We start from the raw sequence: 24,849 nt of genomic DNA on the forward strand, positions 1-24,849 counted from the left end.
TCAATTGTCAGCCAAAACTGCACGTGATTCGTTCCCTCTCATCCTCTCGCGCTCATACACTGGGTACCACCAGACTAGGTCGAAATTGGCACGGAGCAGATGTATTTGCCCCATGCTGGTGTGTTCGAATTGTTTTTACATTGTAAACACTGGATATAGGTTATTTCTTCGAAATATTTAAGGTGAGTAATGCGTTATTGACTTGACATGTTTATACAATCGCCAGGTCCCTGGCGACATCCATCTGTCCAGATGTACCCATCATTAGTCACTAGGCTCGTACGTGTCTCACCTTGTACATTTGTTTTAATTATTGTTGACATTTGTTTTTAATTTGTTTTAGCTGTATATCAGAGCTGTTCAATAGGGACTGCTTTGCGATACTAAACTATTGGAGAAACAAAGAAGGGACAATTGTTGGAGCGATTTTGCCCCTGTATTGTAATGACAGCAAGGAGTGATTTTTAGTGAAACTTGAGAAAACTATTGCTAAGGAACTTACAGGGGTGAACTTGTGTGATCTCATCATGTTTATTATGTGGGGTGAGAGTTGTCCTGGATGATGACATTAAATAGTCATGCTGTCATGAATCGCTGGGTTGTGTGACCTTGAGTGCTATTTTTTACAATCGTCTGGCCAATAATTGTAAGATAATTGCTTACTCAATGGAATAATAGTATATTTGCATAATTTGTTTTAGTTTAAAATGCCAAGCAGACAGAATGACTGATGTTCAGTCCCGGTCTATTGTCGTAGATGTGAGGGATGACAGGTGTTGGAGCGCTGATCAGATTGATCACCTTTTAGAGCGCTTTCCTATCTGTACTTGGCTGTCGCTTGAGCTTTGTTTTACGACCACAACCTTCAAGTCTCCAGGGCAGTATTTCAGATTGTAGAGTTAGTTGTAGGTGTTGTGTTTGAACTTGTTCTGTTAAAGGGACCTTTTTGGAGAATTAAAACATCCATGCCTTGGGAGAAAATGTAGTGGTATTTTTATTGTTTATAATCCAAATTAAATGGCCTTCATAGGCTATATTGATCCCCATCCACCAACAAGCATTCTAAAACACACACACACACACACACACACACACACACACACACACACACACACACACACACACACACACACACGCACACATAGATATCTCCTACAATACATAAACTTGTATTGTAGTATCCTTAGTTCAACATCAGCGACCTCTTCAAGAGGTATGATCTCTTGGTGGTTTGCCTAAGGTGGTGGAATGACAGTCACAAGGTCAAAAGGTTTGAGACCTGGTTGAGGTACCCCTCAAATTGTTTACGATGGTGTCAGAAGTGGGATGTTGTGCCTCTGAGGCATTCCAGAAGGTCTAGCCAACATATAAATACCTATTTGTTAACCAGAAGAGCAACTTGGCTGATAAACATACATTTTTGACACTCGGATCCAATCGGGTCTGGTCTAGATAACGGGTTCCAGGTTGGGTCTAGATCTGGTTGTCGTCGGATCCATTTGGGTTCGAGGCTAATTGTTTTCGGGTCTGCATCAAACTTTTGTTTCCTTCACTCTCTCTCTCTCTCTCTCTCTCTCTCTCTCTCTCTCTCTCTCTCTCTCTCTCTCTCTCTCTCTCTCTCTCTCTCTCTCTCTCTCTCTCTCTCTCTCTCTGTTTGAGAAATGAGTAAGAAAGTTACAGACTCACAAATATCATACCTATGGATTTCACATGACTGGGTAGGGGCGCAGCCATGGGTGGGCCTGGGAGGGCATAGGCCCACCCACTGGGGAGCCAGGCTGAGGCAATCAGAATATGTTCTTGTTACAAAATGTATTACAGAAAGAAATACTCCTCAGTTTATCAGCTGTCCGGGTGGTTGGTCTCAGACGATTCTGCAGGGGAAGAAGCCAGATGTGAGGCTCCTGGGCTGGCGTGGTTACATGTGGTCTGTGGTTGTGAGTCAACTTCAGCACAAGAACTGTTCTTCTGGAGCTTCATGAATGGGTTTCCATCACTGCTGTAAAGTACTTAAGTACAAATATTGAAAAGTACTGTACCTTACTATTTATAGTTTTAAAATCTTTTACTTTTACTTAACTACATTCCTAAAGAAAATTATGTACTTTTTACTCCGTACATTTTCCTTGACACCCAAAAATACTCGATACATTTTGAATGCTTAGCAGGACAGGAAAATGGTAGAATTCACACACTAATCAAGAGATCATCCCTACTGCCTCTTATCTGGTGGACTCACAAAACACAAATGCTTAATTTGTGAATTGAGTGTGGGAGTGTGCCCCTGGCTATCCGTAAATTTTTAAAAAATCAAGAAAAATGTGCCATCTGATTTGTTTAATATAAAGAATTTGAAATTATACATGTAATTTGACATTTTAAACATTTGGCAGACACTCCTATCCAGAGCGACTTACAGGAGCAATTGGGGATAAGTACCTTGCTCAATGGCACATCGACAGATTTTTCCCTTAGTCGGCTCTGGGATATTTTAGCAATTGCATTTACTTTTGATACTTAAGTAAATTTAAAACCAAATACTGCTACACGTTTACTCAAGTACAGTTGAAGTTGTACGTTTACATACACCTTAGCCAAATACATTTAAACTCAGTTTTTCACAATTCTTGACATTTAATTCTTGTTAGAATTCCCTGTCTTAGGTCAGTTAGGATCACCACTTTATTTTAAGAACGTGAAATGTCAGAATAATAGTAGAGAGACTGATTTATTTCAGCTTTTATTTCTTTCATCACATTCCCAGTGGGTCAGAAGTTTACATACACTCAATTAGTATTAGGTAGCATTGCCTTTAAGTTGTTTAACTTGGGTCAAATGTTTAGGATAGCCTTCCAGAAGCTTCCCACAAAAGGTTGGGTGAATTTTGGCCCATTCCTTCTGACAGAGCTGGTGTAACTGAGTCAGGTTTGTAGGCCTCCTTGCTCGCACACACTTTTTCAATTCTGCCCACACATTTTCTATGGGATTGAGGCCAGGGCTTTGTGATGGCCACTCCAATACCTTGACTTTGTTGTCCTTAAGCCATTTTGCCACAACTCTGGAAGCATGCTTGGGGTCATTGCCCATTTGCGACCAAGCTTTAACTTCCTGACTGATTTCTTGAGATATTGCTTAAATATATCCACATAATTTTCCTGCCTCACAGTGCCATCTATTTTGTGAAGTGCACCAGTCCCCCCTGCAGCAAAGCACCCCCACAACATGATGCTGCCACCCCTGTTCTTCATGGTTGGGATCATGGTTGGAATGGTGTTCTTCGGGCTTGGAAGCCTCCCCCCTTTTCCTCCAAACATAACAATGGTCATTATGGCCAAACAGTTATATTTTTGTTTCATCAGACCAGAGGAAATTTCTCCAAAAAGTGTGATCTTTGTCCCCATATGCAGTTGCAAACTGTAGTCTGGCTTTTTTATGGCGGTTTTGGAGCAGTGGCTTCTTCCTTGCTGAGCGGCCTGTCAGGTTATATCGATATAGGACTCGTTTTACTGTGGATACAGATACTTTCGTACCTGTTTCCTCCAGCATCTTCACAATGTCCTTTGCTGTTGTTCTGGGATTGATTGTCCCTTTTCACACCAAAGTATGTTCATCTTTAGGAGACAGAATGCACCATCTTCCTGAGCAGTACGACGGCTGCGCGTTCCCATGGTGTTTATACTTGCACACTATTGTTTGTACAGATGAATGTAGTACCTTCAGGCATTTGGAAATTGCTCCCAAGGATGAACCAGACTTGTGGAGGTCTACAATTGATTTCCCCATGATGTCAGTGAGTTTGAAGGTAGGCCTTGAAATACATCCACAGGTACACCTCCAATTGACTCAAATTATGTCAATTAGCCTATCAGAAGCTTCTAACATCATTTTCTGGAATTTTCCAAGCTGTTTAAAGGCACAGTCAACTTACTGTATGTAAACTTCTGACCCACTGGAATTGTGATACAGTGAATTATAAGTGAAATAATCTGTCTGTTAACAATTGTTGGAAAAAGTACTTGTGTCATGCACAAAGTAGATGTCTTAACCAACTTGCCAAAACTATAGTTTGTTAACAAGAAATTTGTGGAGTGGTTGAAAAAATGAGTTTTAATGACCCCAACCTAAGTGTTTGTAAACTTCCGACTTCAACTGTAGTATTTTACTGGGTAACTTTAACTTTTACTCAAGTCATTTTCTATTAAGGTACCTTTACTGTTACTCAAGTATGACAATTGGGTACTTTTTCCACTACTGGTTTTCTTGGCCGAGCAGCTGCACACAAGCCTAAGATCACCATGCGCAATGCCAAGCGTCGGCTGGCATTGCAGTAGAAACGCATTCTCTTGCAGTCCGACGAACGAATCTGGGTTTTGCGAATGCCAGGAGAAAGATACCTGCCCCAATGCATAGTGCCAACTGTAAAGTTCGGGTGGAGGATGAAAAATGGTCTGAGGCTGTTTTTCAAGGTTCGGGCTAGGCACCTTAGTGTCTGTGAAGGGAAATATTAATGCTACAGCATACAGTGCCTTGCAAAAGTATTCGGCCCCTTTGAACTTTGCGACCTTTTGCCACATTTCAGGCTTCAAACATAAAGATATAAAACTGTATTTTTTGTGAAGAATCAACAACAAGTGGGACACAATCATGAAGTGGAACGACATTTATTGGATATTTCAAACTTTTTTAACAAATCAAAAACTGAAAAATTGGGCGTGCATGCAGCCACCACCATGCTTGATAATATGGAGAGTGGTACCCATTGATGTGTTGGATTTTTCCCAAACATAACAATTTGTATTCAGGACAAAAAGTAAATGTTGTGCATTGTTGCCAACACAATGCATGTTTTGGAATATTTTTTATTCTATATACAGTACCAGTCAAAAGTTTGGACACATCTACTCATTCAAGGGTTTTTCTTTGTTCTTACTATTTTCTACATTGTAGAATAATAGTGAAGACATCAAAACTATGAAATAACACATATGGATTCATGTAGTAACTAAATAACATGTGTGAAATTAGATTTAGAATAGACCATTATAATGCACCTGTATCGAAACAGGTGCAGTAGGAAAAAATATGTATTTCCCAGTGGGTTTTTTTTCTTCATGCCAGCCAGGTAGGCAATACTCCTTTTGTAGATATAAGCAATGTGCTTAATATTAGGAAAGTTGAACAAAAAATATATATTAGGCCTAGCCTATAGAAAGCTGATCCTCTTTTCAGTAGAGGTCATCTCTCTGCAGTTGCATAGCCTGTTGAAATGTTGCACAACATGAGTTCATGGGCTTTCAAAGTGTTTGATTAGATTTTCAAATACATTTGCATTGATGTCAGATTGATTAGAGGGATAATAGAGTGCTCAGTTCCAGGCAGTTAGCAAGTTTGGTAGGTTACTAATGACCATCAGCAGCATCAGAGCTTGGAGAAGCCTAATTACCGTGACTAAATGGTTACGTGGAATTTGACTGCCTTTTAGACTCGTGACCGCCGGTGTGGCGGTAATATGATCACCGCAACAGCCCTAATCACAACAAATGTGAAAGAAATCAAGGAGTGTGAATATTTTCGGAAGGCACTGTATGCCCTTGGTGACCCATTGATCATGTTTTTCAGGATTGTATTATCTGCAGGTTCCTGTTTTGTTTGCATCAATCACACATAGGCTATTGCAGGGGTCTTAAACCCTGTTCCTGGAGAGCTACCCTCCCATAGGTCTTTAATCCAGCCCACTTCTAAATAACCTGGTTCAGTTTATCAGACAGTTATTTATTAGAATCGGGGGTGTTCTGGATTAGGTTTGGAGTGAACCTACAGTAGTAGCCTAGATTTCAGAACAAAACTTTGCTCAATGGGAGTACCTCAGCACTATTTAAATAAACCTTAAAGGCTTTTGTTTGTCTGTGTAGTAAATTATCACACAGCATCTACTAACTCTACAGAGAAGTAAATGCCAAAAATACACATCTTACAGCTGTGCATGTTTTTGCAGTGCATGTTTGTTTTTTGCTAAAGTGATTTAGTTAGTGTTTTTATTCAAAGCAGCTGCCCCCAAATTAATTTTTCATTTGTTATCTAGATATTCACTGACAATATAGGTATAGGTAACAATATAGGTAAAGTGCTGCAGACTGTTCCACCTAAACTCTTAGCCCTCACTGCAGCCATTATAACACATGCAATGGCTTTCAAATGATGTAAAAGTCACCTAGTACCTGTATTTTTATAAATCTTGTCTGTGGTGATCTGAACACCAGCTGGCAGTTGTTGGCGTGTTTTCATGGCACAGTTGCTCTGTAGGCGGAGTGATGCAGCTGTTGATATTGAATGTCTGAACCAATGCAGATCTTGTCCAGAGTTAATGCCCATGGGATTATATAGAGGTTCCCATGTAAATTGTTAATGAGCGTGGATGATTTATTTCATCATGAGCTGTACAGGACATGTATGCAACGCTTGGCAGAAAGGGTTATGTTTTCGTTGTTGTGTGCTGGAAGAGACAAAACATTGTATGTGTATACACTTATGTACTCTTTATAAGGAATTATGTGAATCATGTGGAATATTCTTGTTTAACTTTATATATAGGATTTGGGGTAAATTAAAATATACTGTTTTTTTAAAAATACAGTTAAATTTTTGCTTTGCTCTGTCTGGGCTTTTGTAGGTCTACTAGACTGTTTACTAGAATAGCTGTTTACTTTGTATGTGGGAGGTTCAGTTTATTGTGGAGTTTTTGCACAAGAGAAAGCGGGAGGAGAAGAGATGTACAGGCAGAGGTAGTGACTGATAGTGATTGTCGTGACCAGAAGAAGTGCATTACTGCTGTTGTATCATACCGTAAAAGATGGGGCTGTCAAAATGTTGCCACGGCATAAACTGCAGCTCTGTATATACTCTGTGTGACCTCAATTTCTAACCTTCCCCTACTTCATATGGCCATCACCTAGTCAGTTCTCAACTAAAGTAAATAAAGGATTACCTAGTGAACAGTCATCTCCTACATCGGTTATCTCTCTTTGTTTTTACTGTCTCTCTGTCCCCCAGAATAGGATGTGGCCCTCACATATCCCATAGGGCTTTGCTGCTCTGTATTTCCGTCGATGGTGGATTTTTGTAACGGCTGAGAAGTGACTCTCTCAATAAGTAATGAGCCTACGCCAGGCTTGTGATGTGGATCAAGAGAATGCATGACTGCGGATCATCCAGCCCCTCCCTTGTACTGACTGACTTCCTCCATTATGTTTGGGCTGAACCAACAGCTCCATGAAAAAGCGGGAGAGAATCCTGCTGCAATGCTTCCAAGGATTAGGGGATTTACAGGAAAAAGCTTCCGAAAGTTAAGCTTACAGGACAGGAAAATTAAGTAGGACAATTGGTAACATTGGGAATGTCTGAAACCAAAACACTGAGGGAGGTAGGGGCCTAATCTGCTTTTTCAGTGACAGCTTTGTGGGGAAATGAGTCCACAGGTAGACAAAACACATTTAACAAGTTGCTACCCCCTCTCTCTTCATGTAAGAGAAGGGTTAGGTAATTGGACGTGACCAATGTTCCCGCAAGAAAAATGTGTCACTGAGCAAATTTCAGGTCTGCTGAGCGCAAACTTGAACATTGTGAAAATTGTGTGCAGCTTCCGGGCACGTTTACTGTGAACACTGAGGCTGTACCCGCTTTACATTACAGTTTTAACTGTCATGTAGGCTACTGTGGGTATTTGATCATATTGTAGGCCTGCCAGAGTGGCCTACCATCAAAAACAATGGAGAAAATGCATCCCATAACATTTTACCATGGAACTAGCTGTTCTATCATTCAGCCTACAGTAGCAGCCAATGTTTATTGTTCAATGTAGGCCTACATTCAATGAGACTTTTGGGGGGAAAAACGCAGTGCTTAACATTAACCTGTTTATCCACTTGTCCATCAGACAAGGAGGTCACTGAAAATGTTATGTTGTTTGATGCAAGAAACCACTTTATAAAATAAAATGCATTCTTATTCCTATACCATTATTACAGAGATTCAGACAAATTATCCTACCCTCTGCCTATTGGCTACTTAGGCTTGAATAAGTCCCAAAATACAACACTGCCCCTTTAAGACAAAACAAAGCTCTCTACCTAACTAGTTTTTCAAAGATGTCTAGAACTGTACACGTTATGTGCTCTTGTAGGAAGCGATCACTCCCCTATTGCTGATGACAAATTATCTATAACTGGGCTAGTAACTCACTAACTAGCAAAGGATTATAACATAATGTACACACGTGGCTACATGCAGCTCTTGCTTTGATCGCAAGTGCATTTACTCATGACCGCTCATGCTATTAAAACAGTCCAGTTCAAAGTAAATGAAAGATCCATATATGGCAATGGTCTATTTGCATATAGGGCCTGATTGTTTATGCCGCACTGGTCTGTGTAGAGTACGAGCTGAGTAGTGTGTCAATGCAATAGAATCCTACTCTGATGCGTTCTGCCTACAACAACATCTCTTGCATAGTTAGTTTTGTTTCAGTATGTTGCTTTGAAAGTGGCGAATGTTGCGTTGATTCGATCACAATTGCCACAGCAAAGGGAAACGTTGATAGTGTTAACAGGGAAAACTCTTAAACAGTGGTCACCAACCTTTTCTGAGTCAAGATCCCTTTGAGTCAAAATGCATGACTTAAAAAAAAGTAAGCCTATGCAACATTAACCAATTTAAAAACAGTCCTGTTGTCATGCCCTGGCCATAGAGAGGCTTTTATTCTCTATTTTGGGTAGGCCAGGGTGTGACTAGGGTGGGCATTCTAGTTTCTTTATTCCTATGTTTTTCTATTTCTATGTTTTGGCCGGGTATGGTTCTCAATCAGGGACAGCTGTCTATTGTTGTCTCGGATTGGGAATCATACTTAGGCAGCCTTTTTTCCTTTGTATTTTGTGGGTAGTTATCTTTGTTAGTGGCACTATAGCCCTAGTAGGCTTCACGTTTGTTGCTTGTTTTGTTGGTGAAGTTTATCATAATAAAAGGAAAATGTACACCCTACCACGCTGCACCTTGGTCCGGTCATTTCCACGACAACGTCTGTGACACCTGTAGCAATGAGGTTTGTGCAGTAAGCTATAGGCCCAATACATTATCACCGTATATTGGCTTTGCTTGAATGCCCAGCCAATGTTCGGGGTATTTAAAAAAAACAATTTTTAAACATTTGAGTTAGGCTATATGATCACACCGGTAATAGATCCGTCATATTACTTGTGAAGCACAGCTGAGTGGGCATACGTTTAAATAATTTTCTTTTTTCTTTTACTGGGCTGATGTTCCTCCATCTGATGGTCAGTCTCAGTAGAGGGAGAGAGCTGCAGACTAAGGGTCTGCCTCAGTCTGCAAGGTGATATGTGTGCTCTTAAGCATACGGTATGAGGCCTAAATATTAATAGCAAATTAATGAATGGAAAATTAATGACATTACAACTAATGACAACCTGCAATACAGTTTAGTTCAATTAGTGGCTGCAGTGGATATGGAGGTTATTATAATTACTTTGAGTACCTCTAAGAAATTATTCATTGTAGTGAGGAGGGAGTTTCATTCTTGTGGAAGTCTAGTTAAGTTAACGCAACCACCCACACTTATGTTGTCTTTAAGGCCACTAGACTAGAGACTTGACTGTGTTATAGACCTGCATCTTATTACAAGCCTGGCTAAGTACTAAATGGAACAGGGTAATTGTGTCCGTGATCCTGTGTCTGAAGTGTTGCTAGAGGCCCACAGAAGACATGCCAACATAACTTGCAATGAAAACACAAGTGCCTTGTCAGGACTCAAGGATTTTAGTGGAAATTAATCCTCATCTATTAAGGACAGTTTTAATGTGATAATATGTTAAATGTCCTCCGTGTTGATTATATTGTTTTGTAAAATAGTAAAAGCCGTCAAGTGACTTGCAGTGACAGAATTAATTTGTTTTTCTTTCACAGGACCACAAAGCCCAAATCTGGAGCCCTGCGCTCTCTCTCTCTTCTCAAAGTCTGGCACCTAGTATCCAACCCCTCTACTTCGTACCTACAGTACACTCTGAACTCTCCCTCTCTTTCTGTCTCTCTCTCTCCGCCGACCCCCTCCCAGCTCCCCCCTCAGCATCCCTGATGCGTAACAACAGTAAGGTGACGCAGCGTGAGCATACCAGTGAGCATGTCACAGAGTCGGTGGCAGACCTGCTCGCTCACGAAGAGCCGCTCGACTACAAGAACAGTTCTCTGAATGTTGGAGGGGTACCCGGGAAGAAGATTGTTCTCGAGCCCCCCGAGAACGATGGCCGCCCAGCCTGGAACAGCAAACTTCAGTACATTCTGGCCCAGGTGGGCTTCTCTGTGGGGCTAGGAAACGTCTGGCGCTTCCCTTACCTGTGCCAAAAGAATGGAGGAGGTGAGTGGCAGACCGCGCCCCATAAGGGCTGGCTGACTAAATAGAACCATAACTGAAGAACTCTTTCACAAAATATAGAACAATAATTATTTATTGTAGCAACGTCAATGGATGAGCAAGGTAATTTCCTCCTCATCTTCCTGTCTGCCTCTGATGAAGAGTCTAGCGGCGGCTGCTTCCTGGCAGCTCAGTGACCCAGACTGTAAGAATGACTTGCCAGGTACACTGGCCTGCCATCACAATCAGGCTGGGCTGCCAAGAGAGAAGCACAGCTCCACAAACACCACTCTAAATATAGCTGTGCTATCGATTACTACTGGCACTGGAGCAGGCCAAGGCTCAACTGATACTCTGATCAACATGAAAGGGATACTCTCAATTAAACATTAATGGCTCTGTATTGTGATGATGACTTGCTTTATTTTGTCATGTAGTTACAGGTGCACATTGTAAGTCTTTGCTGGTATAGTAGTTCAGAACACCCCTATTTGTTAGGGCAGGTTGGCATTGATGTACTGGAGGCAGCTCTGCAGAGTGGTCACTAGCTGATTTTTAAACCTAACCTAACCTTAACCACCCTGCAAAACCCTAATGTCTAGCCCTAACATTACACAAAGGCCAATTTTGACTTTGCAGCTGGCTCATCTAGTGGAAATGGCTCAGATTTCTTACTATTGTATGTTTTGTACTTGACAGTGTTTTTCCAGAATGTGCTAAATTTATTTTCTGCACTCCCTTGCTCTAACCTAACCGCTCTACCATAAATGGATAAAAACATGCCCCATCAGTTTTAATGAGCATCACACCTCTGACCATAACAGCAGCATAAAACACCACATCTCTTACCTCTGGTCATAGAAATGACGATTAGGCATGCTCAATTCACCTCCGAAACCTCACGGTCTCCCTGTCTTCACCAGATAATGACTGATGTGTTTGGTTCACCAGCCCTGTTCTCTCACACCTTCTCTTTCTGATTTATTGCTAATAGGCAGGATTTAAAGGCTCCTATACCCAAGCAGCCTCGTCGTTTGACCAGGAGAACGGACATCTTTCACTCCCTAATTTACCTCCAGGCAGCAAATTACAGCCACATTAAATGGCTCTGTGGTGTTAGGTGGTTATCGCTATGGGCCTTCTTCCCCCTCTCTCTCCTTCTCCCCTTCCAGCGTTCTCTGCTACTCTTTCATACACATCTTTACCTCAGTTTCCATGCTATACAGTATATCAAGACTGTTAGCTGGCCCAAGTTCAGATAGGCTGCAATTGATTGCAAAAAGTTATATATTTAAAAAACAATCTAATTTCTTACCTACATCCAATGACCTGGTTTTATTTCTTCTTGATCTCATGTTGAATTGACATTAGTAACAACTCAATTAAAACAAGACTTGGAACTGCTGTCTGTGTCCAGTGGGTTATGAGCTCTACGCTATGTAACTGGTACTCCTGAAGTATTATTAGTGATAGTGCTCCAGCGTAAGTCTTAGCATCCTGATGATCACCACGATAACATCTAGATTAAGCCTCTCTTGGATTAAGCTGGGAAGCACCAGATTTAGACATCCCCCATAATTCAAATCAAATACTAAAATAGACCTTAGTAAATCACTGGTTGGATGGGCTCTGACTTGCAGGGTGGGAGAGTAATAGTGACAAGTGATGCAGAACTGTCAAGTACAAACAGACAGACACCATAGTGTCCTGAGGCTCTCCCCTGACTCACTGAGTTGGACTTCATGACCATCAACTAGAGGGGTTGTCTTCCTGTTACCCAGCCTGTCCACCTCTCTCTCCCCTTCCCCTCTGGCTTTGTAATGATACACAATTAATTCTAATTAGTGTTCTAGAAACAGCTCAAAAGAATAGAGCCAGGGTCCACAGTAAATGTTAAGTATCTCCATTGATTCAGCAAGGGAGACAATTGAAACTTGTACATTATTTCAAAGGAAAGGTGTTCCACGTTTTACACAATGCTTAGTACTGTAATATCACACATACAGTATGTGTACTACTCATGTACCTAATAGTCTATTGGGAGAAATATAGCATGATCACTTTGACCCCTTTCTTTCAGGTGCCTATCTGGTTCCGTATTTCATCCTCCTCATCCTCATCGGCGTCCCGCTCTTCTTCCTGGAGCTAGCGGTGGGCCAGAAGATCCGACGTGGGAGCATCGGGGTGTGGAACTACGTGTGCCCCCAACTGGGTGGGATAGGGGTGTCCAGTCTAATGGTGAGTGACAGTGAGGATGGTGTCTTTGGTTTAAGGTTGCCTCTTATATCACCTTTTGGTTGAAGTTGAGACTGGCAATCAGTTTAACTGATCACCCTCCAATCATCAGATACATAATGCTATAAGTTTTAACATGATTTTGGTTATGTAATCTGTTTATGTTCTGAAGTGCTTGTTCCACGTAACAAAATAGACTGTGTCCCAAGAGAAAAACAGTGTGACTGACGACAGTGCACTGGGAAACAGAGAGGGTCAGTCAGTGTGATAAGGATAATGGATGCTGGATGTGGTGTTTATCACCGGGGGCTTCGATGAATGAGCTCTGATTTCAATAGAAACTCCCTACGTCAGTGACTGTGTGATTTATTAAGTATACTATTTTCTGCATATACCAACACTTTGTGGCCTCTCCCCTGACTAACTCCATGCTTGGCTGCCTTAGCATACTGTTTTTACCACATGCATTGCGGTGCTGTCACCAGCACTCTATTTAACACCCTCCATCCCGGATCTCTTTAAAGGCCCAATTCAGTCGTTTTTATCTCAATGTCAAATTATTTCTAGGGAATTGTTAAGTACTTTTCTGTAATAGTTTTCCATTTAAAAGGATTAAAAAGAAAAAACAACTTTTTAGCAAAAAACTATTTCTCAAGCTAGAATTTTGCTTGGACTGTCTGAGTGGTCTGAGTGGGGAGGGGGCGGGATATGTAATCTGAAAACTAGCTTTTATTGGCAGAGAGGTTTGGAACTCTTTGTTATTGGTCTATATTAACTTATACCGTCTAGTGCTGTCACCAGGCAAGCCAAAACTCCACCCGTGCAAAACCTGCTGATTAGAAGGTTCTGAGCAGATTGTAATTTCAACCAGCAACTATCAGGAAATAACAATTCTTCACTTTTACATTGTTCGTTTCATCACTTGCTGTACATTATGATACAAAACATTAGGGGGACATTAATTCTGACTGCACTGGGCTTTTAAGATAAAAGCTGTTGATCATGCTTTGTATATATGCCAGTTTGATAGGATGGATCAATTTAAACTACTCCAGGTCTTGAATTTGGCATATTGGACATTTTGTGACTCACATCACATAATCTAATTGTCATAACATCACATAACATGTCAACCTCTCGCTTTAACAAGAGATAAGTGGATCATTTATGTTGGAAGCTTTCACTGTCCATTTCTGAATATTGTGAGAGGAAATAGACCTTGTGTAAATCTGTTGAACTGGAATGTATAATCACGAATGAGGCAAACTCTCTTTAGGGGATAGATAGATATACCTTGATCTAATTGAGCATAGCAGCTCTAAACATGGTTCCCCATGTCTGCATCACCTTACACAGCTCAAAACAAACATACTCTCTTTTATTATGATGGAGAAAGCTATCTCACATTCTTCATTCCTTAAGATGTGACATAGAAGGTTGTATGTCAGTAACGTAGAAAAGGACTATAAAGATGAGTAATATGGATAATGCCCTAGATAATGAGAGCGAGGCAGAGATGGTAGGGAGGGTTAGGGTGTGAGAGAGAGACAACCCCTCGTTGGTGATGTATGTGACTGCGAGTGGCAGCTATAAATACCTCTTAAGAGATCACTGTGGAAATGGCTGAAAGAGTGTACTTCAATTATTAATGGATTTCCCAACCTTGTTTAGCTTCTGCCTGTCCTTTGTTGACATGGATGCTCAGAAGATTTAGCAGACACTCTTATCCTGATTACACTCTTATCCTAATAGCCAGTTCTTGTTAAGAGCCTTGCTCGAGGGCACATTGATAGATTTTTAACATAGTCAGCTCTGGTATTCAAACCAGAGACCTTTTGGTCACTGGCCCAATGCTTGTAACCACTAGGCTATCTGCCACCCTAGGAACATGAGAAAACAACATACTCCTGCCTATATAGACCATCTGAATGAGATATATATTGAAATTGCCTCTCACGGTACAGTAGTGTATATATCGATATTCACACATGCAGTTGCCATTTGACTGAAAGAGTGGCATCAACCAACAGTGACAGGGACTTGTGCAGAGGAGCACCTCAGGGGTAATTGTGAGTTCCATTGGACTTTCTTACTCTAACAGACTCTGCGTCTCCTACATTCCAGGTGTGTGGCTTTGTGGGGCTCTACTACAACGTCATCATCGGCTGGAGCATCTTCTACTTCTTCCAGTCCTTCCAGTACCCACTGCCATGGGCCGAATGCCCTATCAGGAGGAATGGATCATTAGCCAGTGAGTGGATGCCAGATCTGAACATCGGGACGGAGGAGAGATGCAGAGGGCAAAGAGAATGGAGTCATATAACTCCTCTGAACTGTTTGATAAAGTCCATGCGGCTGGGTGACCATGACCAATGTGGTTTGTCTCACAAACTAGAAAGGATTCAATGAATATTGAATTAAACCTCTCTCCTTTTTTAATAAGGCCTGTATTTGATTAATCAGATATGACTCATTTCCATCTTGTTATCCACACTCATTTTGCCCTGTAGAATAATGAGAGAAACACACATTTTTGTTTTGTAATTCAATCTTCCAGTTCAATCCAGTTTTGGCCAGGATGGCACTGAATCACACATCTAACTAGATCAGCTGATGGTGTTATCTTATTTATGAGGATCCTTCATGACTCAGATGGACATAATCCAGATTAAAGTCCTTTGAGATTTAGATTAGAGGTGGTGATAATACAATCCCAGCGGTTCCAAGAATCACTCAGAGCTCTCCTCTCCTCTGCTCCTCACATGACTCAGCAGTATGAAGACAGTCAGCCACCAGGGAGGAGAGCAGCTGTAGCTGGTTAGATAGTCCTGCTCCGACAGAAGGGTTCTTACACTGACAGACAGAGGCATATTGCATGGTGTTGCAAGTCTTCATCTTACTGTCTAATCTAGTCCCTCCAGGATTCCGTGATTCTGCGATCGCAAATCTTTTAGCAAAATCAACCATTCCCCGCATATTATGTGAGGGTTTGCAAATTTGACCAAGCACCACAGTATTTCCTCGTAAAACAATCAAATCATTGCAATATTATTGCATAAAACTGACCCATCACCGCAGTACAAAAAGAAGGCTCGCAATTTACAACCAATCACCACACATTTATCTTATAATATGGTTCAAATGAAGCCACACGTCAACAAACGTTTTCTCCCATCAGTGCATTTTCGCAAACAAATTGGACAAAATCATCACATATTGCCATGCAAAATGTCAGAATTGCTGCAGCAAAATCAAGCATTTTTGTCCACAAATATCACAAAGTCCCAGCGACATCCTGGAGGCACTGGTAATAATACAGTACTACACACACAGATGCTAGTATTGTATGTGATTCCCCATAGGTTTACTCTTTACAAATGGTGGTTTACTACACCATGCCACACTCCTACACTACAGTATAGTGGTATTTGAGTTTTTCCACAGTGGCATTACAGGTTGTCTGTAGAATTGTCTTCAATTCTGTGTGGAAAACGTGACCTCTCGCCATGGTCATACAGATGTAGGATTTTAATTTGATCACCCTGTTGCAGGAGAACTTGTAGTGTATGTGAGTTTTAAACAGGCTTCTGAAGTCTGTAATTTCCACTTTAACATTTTTCATAAGGGAATATCAAGTATCAACCCCTACAAAAATGTATTATAATCCACATAATAATTCACATTTCCTGTTGCTGCAGGATTGTTTTCTTGCAGGAGCAAACTGTCTCCAAATTAAGATCCTACAGTGGCAATAAAAAGTATGTGAACCCTTGAATTATCTGGTTTCTGCATAAATTAGTCATAACGTTTGATCTGATCTTCATTTTAGTTACAACAATAGACAAACAGTCTGCTGTGTCTATATTGAATACATTACATCATTTAAACATTCACAGTGCAGGTTGGAAAAAGTATCTGAACCCCTAGGCTAACCCTTAAACTTTTCCAAAAGCTAATTGAAGTCAGCTAACCTGGAGTCTAATCAATGAGAAGAGATTGGTTAGAGCTGCCCTTCCCTATAAAAAACACTCACAAAATTTGAGTTTGCTATTCACAATAAGCATTGCTTGATGTGAACCATGCCTCGAACAAAAGAGATCCCAGAAGACCTAAGATTAAGAATTGATAACTTGCATAAAGCTGGAAAGGGTTACTAAAGTATCTCTAAAAGCCTTGATGTTCATCAGTCCACGGAAAGACAAATTGTCTATTCACTGTTGCTACTCTCCCTAGAAGTGGCCGACATGCAGAGATGACTGCAAGAGCACAGCGCAGAATGCTCAATGGGGTTAAGAAGAATCCTAGAGTGTCAGCTAAAGACTTACAGAAATCTCTGAAACATGCTATCATCTCTGTTGACGAGTCTACGATATGTAAAACACTAAACAAGAAGGGTGTTCATGGGAGGACACCATGGAAGATGCCAAGAAAACATTGCTGCACGTCTGAAGTTCACAAAATAGCACCTGGATGTTCCACAGCACTTCTGGACAAATATTCTGTGGACAGATTAAACTAAAGTTGAGTTGTTTGGAAGGAACACACAACACTGTGTGGAGAAAAAAAGGCAAAGCACATCAACATCAAAACCTAATCCCAACTGTAAAGTATGGTGGAGGGAGCATCATTGTTTGGGGCTGCTTTGCTGCCTCAGGGCATAGACAGCTTGCTATCATTGACGGAAAAATGAATTCCCAATTTTATCAAGGCATTTTTCAGGAGAATGTTTGGCTATCTGTCCACCAATTGAAACTCAACAGAAGTTGGGTGATGCAAGAGGACAACGACCCAAAACACAGAAGTAAATCAACAACAGAATGGCTTCCACAGAAGAAAATACACCTTCTGGATTAGCCCAGTCAGAGTCCTGACCTCAACCCGATTGAGATGCTGTGGAATGAGCAGATCAAGAGCAGATCACACCAGACATCCCAAGAATATTGCTGAACTGAAACAGTTTTGTAAAGAGGAATGGTCCCAAATTCCTTTTGACCGTTGTGCAGGTCTGATCCGCAACTACAGGAAACGTTTGGTTGAGTTTATTGCTGCCAAAGCAGGGTCAACCAGTTATTAAAGGGTTCACATACTTTTCCCATCCAACACTGTAAATGTTTATACTGTGTGTTCAATAAAGACATGAAAACATATCATTGTTTGTGTGTTATTAGTTTAAGCAGACTGTGTTTATTTATTGTTTTGACTTAGATCAAATGACATTTTATGACCAATTTATGCAGAAGTCGTCCAGGTAACTCCAAAGGGTTCACATACTTTTTCTTGCCACTGTATATCCGTAGAGAAAGGTAGACCCTATCATTCATGCAGGTTTCTGGGACCCCAGAACCACGCTGCTCTGTACCCACTCTGACCTGGCCCCATGGTCACATGTCTGCAGTAAACACTTCAGATAAGCTGTGGTTCACATTGATATCGGCAGGGTCAGATCAGCTAAACACAGAGACCAAGGTCGTTCAGACCTAGTGTTCACTTTGAATACAGTTCTGTGCTTCTGGAGTGACTTGCAGGAGTGGAGGAGTAAGAAGAAGGGAGATGAGAGATGCAGACAGTCAGAGTTACTGCATGTAACCTGGAATGCCATCACTCATAGACAGAAGATAAAAATAGAATAATGGGAAGCCACCGTGATTTCCTCTGCTGAACATTGCCATCTACCTGACATAAATAGAGACTGGTACGTTTAGGTGACCTGGCAATTTCTGTGAGTGCATGTGTCTGTGTGGGTGTGTGGGCATATTTTTTCTGTGTATGCGGGCCTGCATGTTCTCGCATGCGTGTGTGTGCGTATGCATATATTTCTGTAACACGTCTGTAAGACTGCTTTCTCCAGACTTAGATCCATGTATCATTTCCCCAAGGTTGAATTATAAAAGGTGAAAATATGCACACTGAAAAATGCCAAGTGTCTTGAATGAGGGCTCACGCTGTGCACACCAAGTACAAGGACGACCTTCTTTACCTTGCTAATGTACATCTGGGAGAACCAATCCAGGGGGGAGAGGGGATTTGGTTCCTGTGTAAACAGTCTCTCCCTCATTTTATTTCCCTCATTTTATTTTTCTCTATCTTTCTCCCTTCCACTACCCCTATCCCTTTACTCTCCCTATCATATCCTTCCTCTCCCTCTCTCTCTCCCTCCCCTCTCTCTGACCACCCCCCTCCCCCTCACCCCTCTGCAGTCGTGGAGCCTGAGTGTGAGAAAAGCTCGGCCACCACCTACTTCTGGTACCGCCAGACTCTGAACACCACCAGCACCATCGCAGACAGCGGCGGCCTGAACGTCAAGATGACCCTGTCTCTGCTGGTGGCCTGGATCATCGTCTGCCTGGCTGTCATCAGAGGCATTGCGTCTTCCGGGAAGGTAGGGAGTGCTGTGGGGAGGAAGTGGAGTGTTGGTGGGCAGGGTGTGGGTGGAGAGGGGCAGGGGGTATGGGTAGAGGGACAGTTCATGTGGCGGGAGAGGGGCAGGTGCAGGGGGCATCAGGAAGAGGGGCAGGGGGTGTTGGGGGGAGAGTCAAAAGAGTGTAGAGAAGATATATGATTTAAGAACATGACATGACTAAAAATTGCACTGGAATAATAGCCGACTGGACTGGATTCCTACCTTCCTCTGGCATGTATAGTGTAGTTATTGTACAGAATGTGTGACTAAGTTGTTTCCTGTGGTCTGTCAGGTGATGTACTTCAGCTCGCTGTTTCCCTACGTGGTGCTCTTCTGTTTCCTGGTGAGAGGTTTGCTGTTGAAGGGTGCTGTCGATGGCATTGCACACATGTTCACTCCCAAGGTGAGATTCAGAGGAGGCCGTTACACGCACACGTACACACACACACGTACACACACACACACACACACACACACACACACACACACACACACACACACACACACACACACACACACACACACACACACACACACACACACACACACACACACACACACACACACACACACACACAGAGAGAGAAGCTTCCATTGCAGTTGTATGCTGTCATTTATGGGAAAAGACAGATCTACTATACCGATAGAATGTATAAACATTTCTAATGATTATAACCAATTAGCCACCTATCTAACATGGAATTTGTAACACATCGTACATATTGTAATGCATAACATATCATATGAAATGTATGATGGACATCCACAAATTAATACATAACATACCAAACGTAAAATATCATACTAATTTGAGTGTCCCGGATTTTCTTTAACGATGTTACATCTACCCCTGAGTCCAAGTTTGTCAGCTAATGTGTTACTGTGTGTTCCAGCTGGAGAAGATGCTGGAGCCCCAGGTGTGGAGGGAGGCAGCCACCCAGGTGTTCTTTGCCCTGGGCCTGGGCTTCGGTGGAGTGATTGCCTTCTCCAGCTACAACAAGATAGACAACAACTGCCACTTTGACGCCGTGCTCGTCTCCTTCATCAACTTTGTCACCTCCATCCTGGCTACTCTGGTGGTGTTCGCCGTGCTGGGCTTCAAGGCAAACCTCATGAACGAGAAGTGTGTCATGGAGTGAGTTCAAAACAAATGCCCTAGCAGCCGTCTATAGTGATGGTGGAGGGAATTCAAGCTGTCTTATACAGAATTAAACGACTCTTTCCTCACACCATATATTTATTTTCATGCCTTCTCTGTGATCAGATTCAGGACTTTTGTGGTGATCTTCATCTTGTGCTCTATCGAACATGTTTCCCTGTGGTCTCTTCAGGAATGGAGAGAAGATCCTTGGCTACCTGAACTCTAACGTCCTGAGTCATGACCTCATTCCGCCACACGTGAACTTCTCCCAGCTGTCCACCGTAGACTACGCTGAGATATACGCCGTCATCAAGACGGTGAAGGAGGGCAGCTTCGCCGAGCTGAGCCTGGACCCCTGTGTCCTGGAGGATGAGCTTAACAAGGTACAGTCTGTCTGTCTGGTCTCTGAGCTCGATCTCACCGAACCTGGGTCTAAATATGAACCAGTTTCACAACACCAAACCAACTAGGCTTTTTAAGTAAGTATTTCACTCTAAGGTCTACACCTGTTGTATTCGGCGCACGTGACAAATAAACTTTGATTTGATTTTATAATCATCCTTATACTGTACTTAACTAATATCCTTCTTGGCTCTTCTGTCCCCAATCGGGTCTGGTCTAGATAACGGGTTCCAGGTTGGGTCTAGATCTGGTTGTCGTCGGATCCATTTGGGTTTGAGGCTAATTGTTTTCGGGTCTGCATCAAACTTTTTTTCCTTCTCTCTCTCTCTCTCTCTCTCTCTCTCTCTCTCTCTCTCTCTCTCTCTCTCTCTCTCTCTCTCACAATCTCTTGGGTCTTCTTTTGCGCCCTCTCTCCTTTGCGTCACTCTCTCTCTCCATCCCTCTTTCTCTGCAGTCTGTGCAAGGTACAGGCTTGGCTTTTATTGCCTTCACCGAGGCCATGACTCATTTCCCAGCCTCTCCCTTCTGGTCTGTCATGTTCTTCTTCATGCTCATCAACCTGGGCCTGGGCAGTATGATCGGCACCATGACAGGCATCACCACGCCGGTCCTCGACACCTACAAGGTCCAGAAGGAGCTCTTCACAGGTCAGCCCTAAAAACCCCTGTGGTGCTCCCATTCTCCTCTAATAGTTACAAATGCAGGTTCGCATTTATTGTCATGAATCTTGGCCTGAAGGCAGCTCTGCAGAGTGGACACTAGCTTGCCAGCCACAAAGTCATAAAATCTGATTTTAAACCTAACCCTAACCACAATGCTAACCCTAATGCCTAACCCTAACCTTAAATTAAGACCAAAAACACATTTTTGTTTTCATGAATTTTGAAGATATAGCCAATTTTGACTCCGCAGCTGGTCTTGCTAGCTGACAGCACTTAGTTCTGCCTCCAGGGCAAGACTCATGACAATAAACGGCAAACTGCGTTACAAAAATAAATTCAGCACTTTTCACCAAGACGTAGTGGGGTAACTACATAAGACTCATTTTAAGATTTTTAAGGATGAGTAGTTTTTTCTACTTTTGCTGTAGTCCTTTAAGGCTGAATACAAAGTAATAGCAATAAAAGCAATGGATTGAATAAATAAAGACTTTCTCATCCAAGGAGCCACAAAGTTTTTACATAATGTGACGTTTATTCAACTCCACCACAGAAGAAGAGATAAAAATGCCGAAGACGCTGCAAACTTTCAGACGAATGCCTTTACCTCATCTTGCTCCAATTCCCTCTCTATGTTTTTCTTTCAGTGTGCTGCTGCATCATAGCCTTTTTCTGTGGCCTCCTCTTCGTCCAGCGCTCTGGGAACTACTTTGTCACCATGTTTGATGACTACTCCGCTGGTCTGCCTCTCACTGTCGTGGTCATCCTGGAGAATGTGTCAGTGGCCTGGATCTACGGCACCAAGAGGTAAAGTATGGTGTCTCCTCAGAGAGCCCTGTAGTGTCAGAAGTGGCTGTGTGTTTGTCATATGTATTAAGAGGAAAGTTGAATATGAGGAAGGATAAGATTAAGAAATAATTGAGAGAGAGTCAAGGAACACCTGAATACTGTTCTAATTCTCAGAGTAAAAAACTCTACGGACACTTTGAAAGCTTAAACCAAGTTTATTCTTCCCAGAGGATCAATACAACTGCATTAGACAAAAACCTTTTCACACAACCACTGATATTTAACCCTTCCTCCTTAGTCTCCTCCTACACATCTGTACAAACATAGTATCTTTACTGCTAGGCAGGACACTAAGTGACACGGGCATAAACTTTTATTTCTCCCTTAACGTGACCTGACCTGATCTTAACCCCCCTTCATTACTAATCCATGGCTCTCTCCCCTTATCAATGCCTGCCACATGTGATTGCTTTCCCTGCACTCAGCACATTCCAAGTGTAATTGCACACAATATATACCTTCCTTCTACAGATAACCATTAACTTCTGGTGTAGACCCTCTAACCCTAAGCACTCAATATTTCAATAGGATCCCTGATATAATGTAAACGTTATACATTAACCTTTCTCCTGCAGTGACATGAATAAGTACTTTTCATATTCTCAGAACCCAACACTGTAAACTGAAGGAGTTGGCTCTATGTTAAACTCACGTGTGTGTGTGTGTGTGTGTGTGTGTGTGTGTGTGTGTGTGTGTGTGTGTGTGTGTGTGTGTGTGTGTGTGTGTGTGTGTGTGTGTGTGTGTGTGTGTGTGTGTGCGTGTGCGTGTGCGTGTATCAGGTTTATGCAGGACCTGGAGGACATGTTGGGTTTCCGGCCCCACGCCTTCTATTTCTACATGTGGAAGTACGTCTCCCCTTGTTGTCTCATCGTTCTCATCACAGCTACCGTTATCGAGATGGCCATCAGCCCGCCAGGGTACAATGCATGGGTAGAAGAACTGGTCAGTCAACCTGTTGGCAAATAGTGCAAAGTTTCATATAGACACTTCGTATTGACACTTTTTGACATTTTGTGTATTAGCCTTGTTACAGAGTTTGCAGTCAGCACCAGGGGTATTTCTTTTTCACTCTATTTCCCTTCGTAACTTTGTTTCTCTCTTTTTAGGCTCAGGAGCGTTTCCAGAGCTACCCTCCCTGGGCATTGGCCATGTGCTTCTCCCTCATTGTGGTGGCCATGCTTCCTCTCCCCGTCGTCTTCATCGCCCGCTATTTCAACCTGATGTCCGACGGCTCCAACAAGCTGTCTGTCTCCTATCGCAAGAGCATGATGAAGGACATCTCCAACCTGGAAGAGGTGGACGAGGCGCGCTCCATCCTGGGCAAAAACCCAGGAGAGACGCCCTCGCCTAAGCCCCCATCCCAAGCCTACCTCGGCCCCCCCGGCACCAACCCCCTGGAAAACCCTAACTCCCTGTCCCCCAACAGCTGCTACGGGACAAGCTACCAGAACGCCATCAGCCCACAACCTCCACCACCCCTATCACCCCCACCACCACTGAGTCCAACTCATGATCACTGTCCATCTTCTTCATGTCCCTCCCCTAGCCTGACCCTAGATCCCTAACTATCTCTCCCTCCTAGGCCATCTCACCCTCAACCCTACATAGTCTCCCCACCAGGGGGTGCTGCAGCGCTTCCCAAAACTCCACAACCACCACCCTCACCCACTCAATGACCCTTATCGCAGGACACCCCTCTCCCTTCCCCCCCAGCCCCAGAGGTTAGAGTTTACTGCAGCAGAGGTGACTGCCACACAGGCCTCTGCTTTGACAATGAACTACATGTTCAGGTGTCTGGGATGTTGCAGTGGTATGTATCAATCCCTACTGGAGGGTATGCAATGCTGAACATGCAGTATGTTTTGGTCTAGATCAGGGATCCCTAAAAGGTGGCCCGTGGGTGATTTCATTTTGCCCCCCAATTTTTATAAACAAACGTGTTCATTGTTGGACATAAAATCATCAGGAAATCAGTTTAAAGAAATATGTTCCTAAGTATTCCCACAGAAAAATAGAGAGGCATATGTGATCGTATCCCAATGTAATCAAGGTTTGAAATGATTCTGTTTTTGTCAAATACTATATCTGTTTGGGATTCTTGTGGTCAATTTGCAGTGTACAAATAATTTCGAACTATTTTCCGGCTCCCCGACCATCCACTCAAGGAAGAATCGACCCACGGCTGAATGTAATTGGGGAAACCTGGTCTAGATGTTTTTAGAGTGGTAGGAGAAGAGGCTCAATAGAGATGGACCCAATAAATGTTTTTTTCTTCCCCTCACGCATATTGATAGGTAATAATAATGGCACTATAAAGTATGAGATTGACAGTAACCTAATAACCTCATAACAGGTTAACATTTGCATAATATTTGGCCTCTAGGGAGTGTTATATGGTCTGCTTTTCATGCTTATTATAGACAGAGGTCAGGGGAATGTAGAGGAACCTCATATTTACATTGCCATTAAGTGACAACTGAATGTGAGTAGCTATATATGCTTGTTGCAGGTTTGAAGCCTTTTAAGCATTGCAGTGTCCGTCCTCTATACCATATTATAGCCATAGAGTGTGGTTATGCTTTTCCTTTTGCCACTGAAGCACTTGAGTGAACCGCTGCTCTTGACACACCTCCTTTCGCTTCAATGCAATACCTGCTTCAGCTAAAACTGTTTAGAGGCAGGAACAATATTGTTTGCAGTCTAGAGGGCTTTGTAAAGCCACTGTCTTCATTGTCTATTTGCTAGT

General features: G+C 42.4%; 1 protein-coding gene across 2 annotated transcripts; it reads left to right on the forward strand.

The window, feature by feature from the left end:
• The first annotated feature begins 53 nt into the window (after nucleotides 1-53).
• Nucleotides 54-24,849, forward strand: LOC115143196 (sodium-dependent neutral amino acid transporter SLC6A17-like). Of its 2 annotated transcripts, none has more exons than XM_029683345.2 (12): nucleotides 54-182; nucleotides 9,973-10,420; nucleotides 12,498-12,655; nucleotides 14,777-14,903; nucleotides 18,850-19,031; nucleotides 19,345-19,455; nucleotides 19,946-20,187; nucleotides 20,384-20,576; nucleotides 21,050-21,242; nucleotides 21,902-22,061; nucleotides 22,883-23,045; nucleotides 23,210-24,849. In XM_029683345.2, the coding sequence occupies exons 2-12, from the start codon at nucleotides 10,141-10,143 to the stop codon at nucleotides 23,666-23,668; spliced, it is 2,268 nt and encodes a 755-aa protein (XP_029539205.1). In that variant the 5' UTR covers nucleotides 54-182; nucleotides 9,973-10,140; the 3' UTR covers nucleotides 23,669-24,849. The 2 variants fall into 2 exon arrangements, with proteins under 2 accessions (XP_029539205.1, XP_029539206.1); XM_029683346.2 differs by having other exon boundaries at nucleotides 10,121-10,420.

Source organism: Oncorhynchus nerka, linkage group LG15 (genome assembly GCF_034236695.1).
Source record: "Oncorhynchus nerka isolate Pitt River linkage group LG15, Oner_Uvic_2.0, whole genome shotgun sequence".
In the NCBI taxonomy this organism is placed as follows: Eukaryota; Metazoa; Chordata; class Actinopteri; order Salmoniformes; family Salmonidae; genus Oncorhynchus; species Oncorhynchus nerka.

What these genes read in the sequence shown, in the direction of transcription:
- LOC115143196 (XM_029683345.2), top strand. Translation starts at nt 10,141, where the DNA reads ATGCGTAACAACAGTAAGGTGACGCAGCGTGAGCATACCAGTGAGCAT. An exon ending in CCAGAAGGAGCTCTTCACAG is followed by an intron (nt 21,243 to 21,901) that starts GTCAGCCCTAAA and finishes TTTTTCTTTCAG; the next exon opens with TGTGCTGCTGCATCATAGCC. An exon ending in ATGCATGGGTAGAAGAACTG is followed by an intron (nt 23,046 to 23,209) that starts GTCAGTCAACCT and finishes CTCTCTTTTTAG; the next exon opens with GCTCAGGAGCGTTTCCAGAG.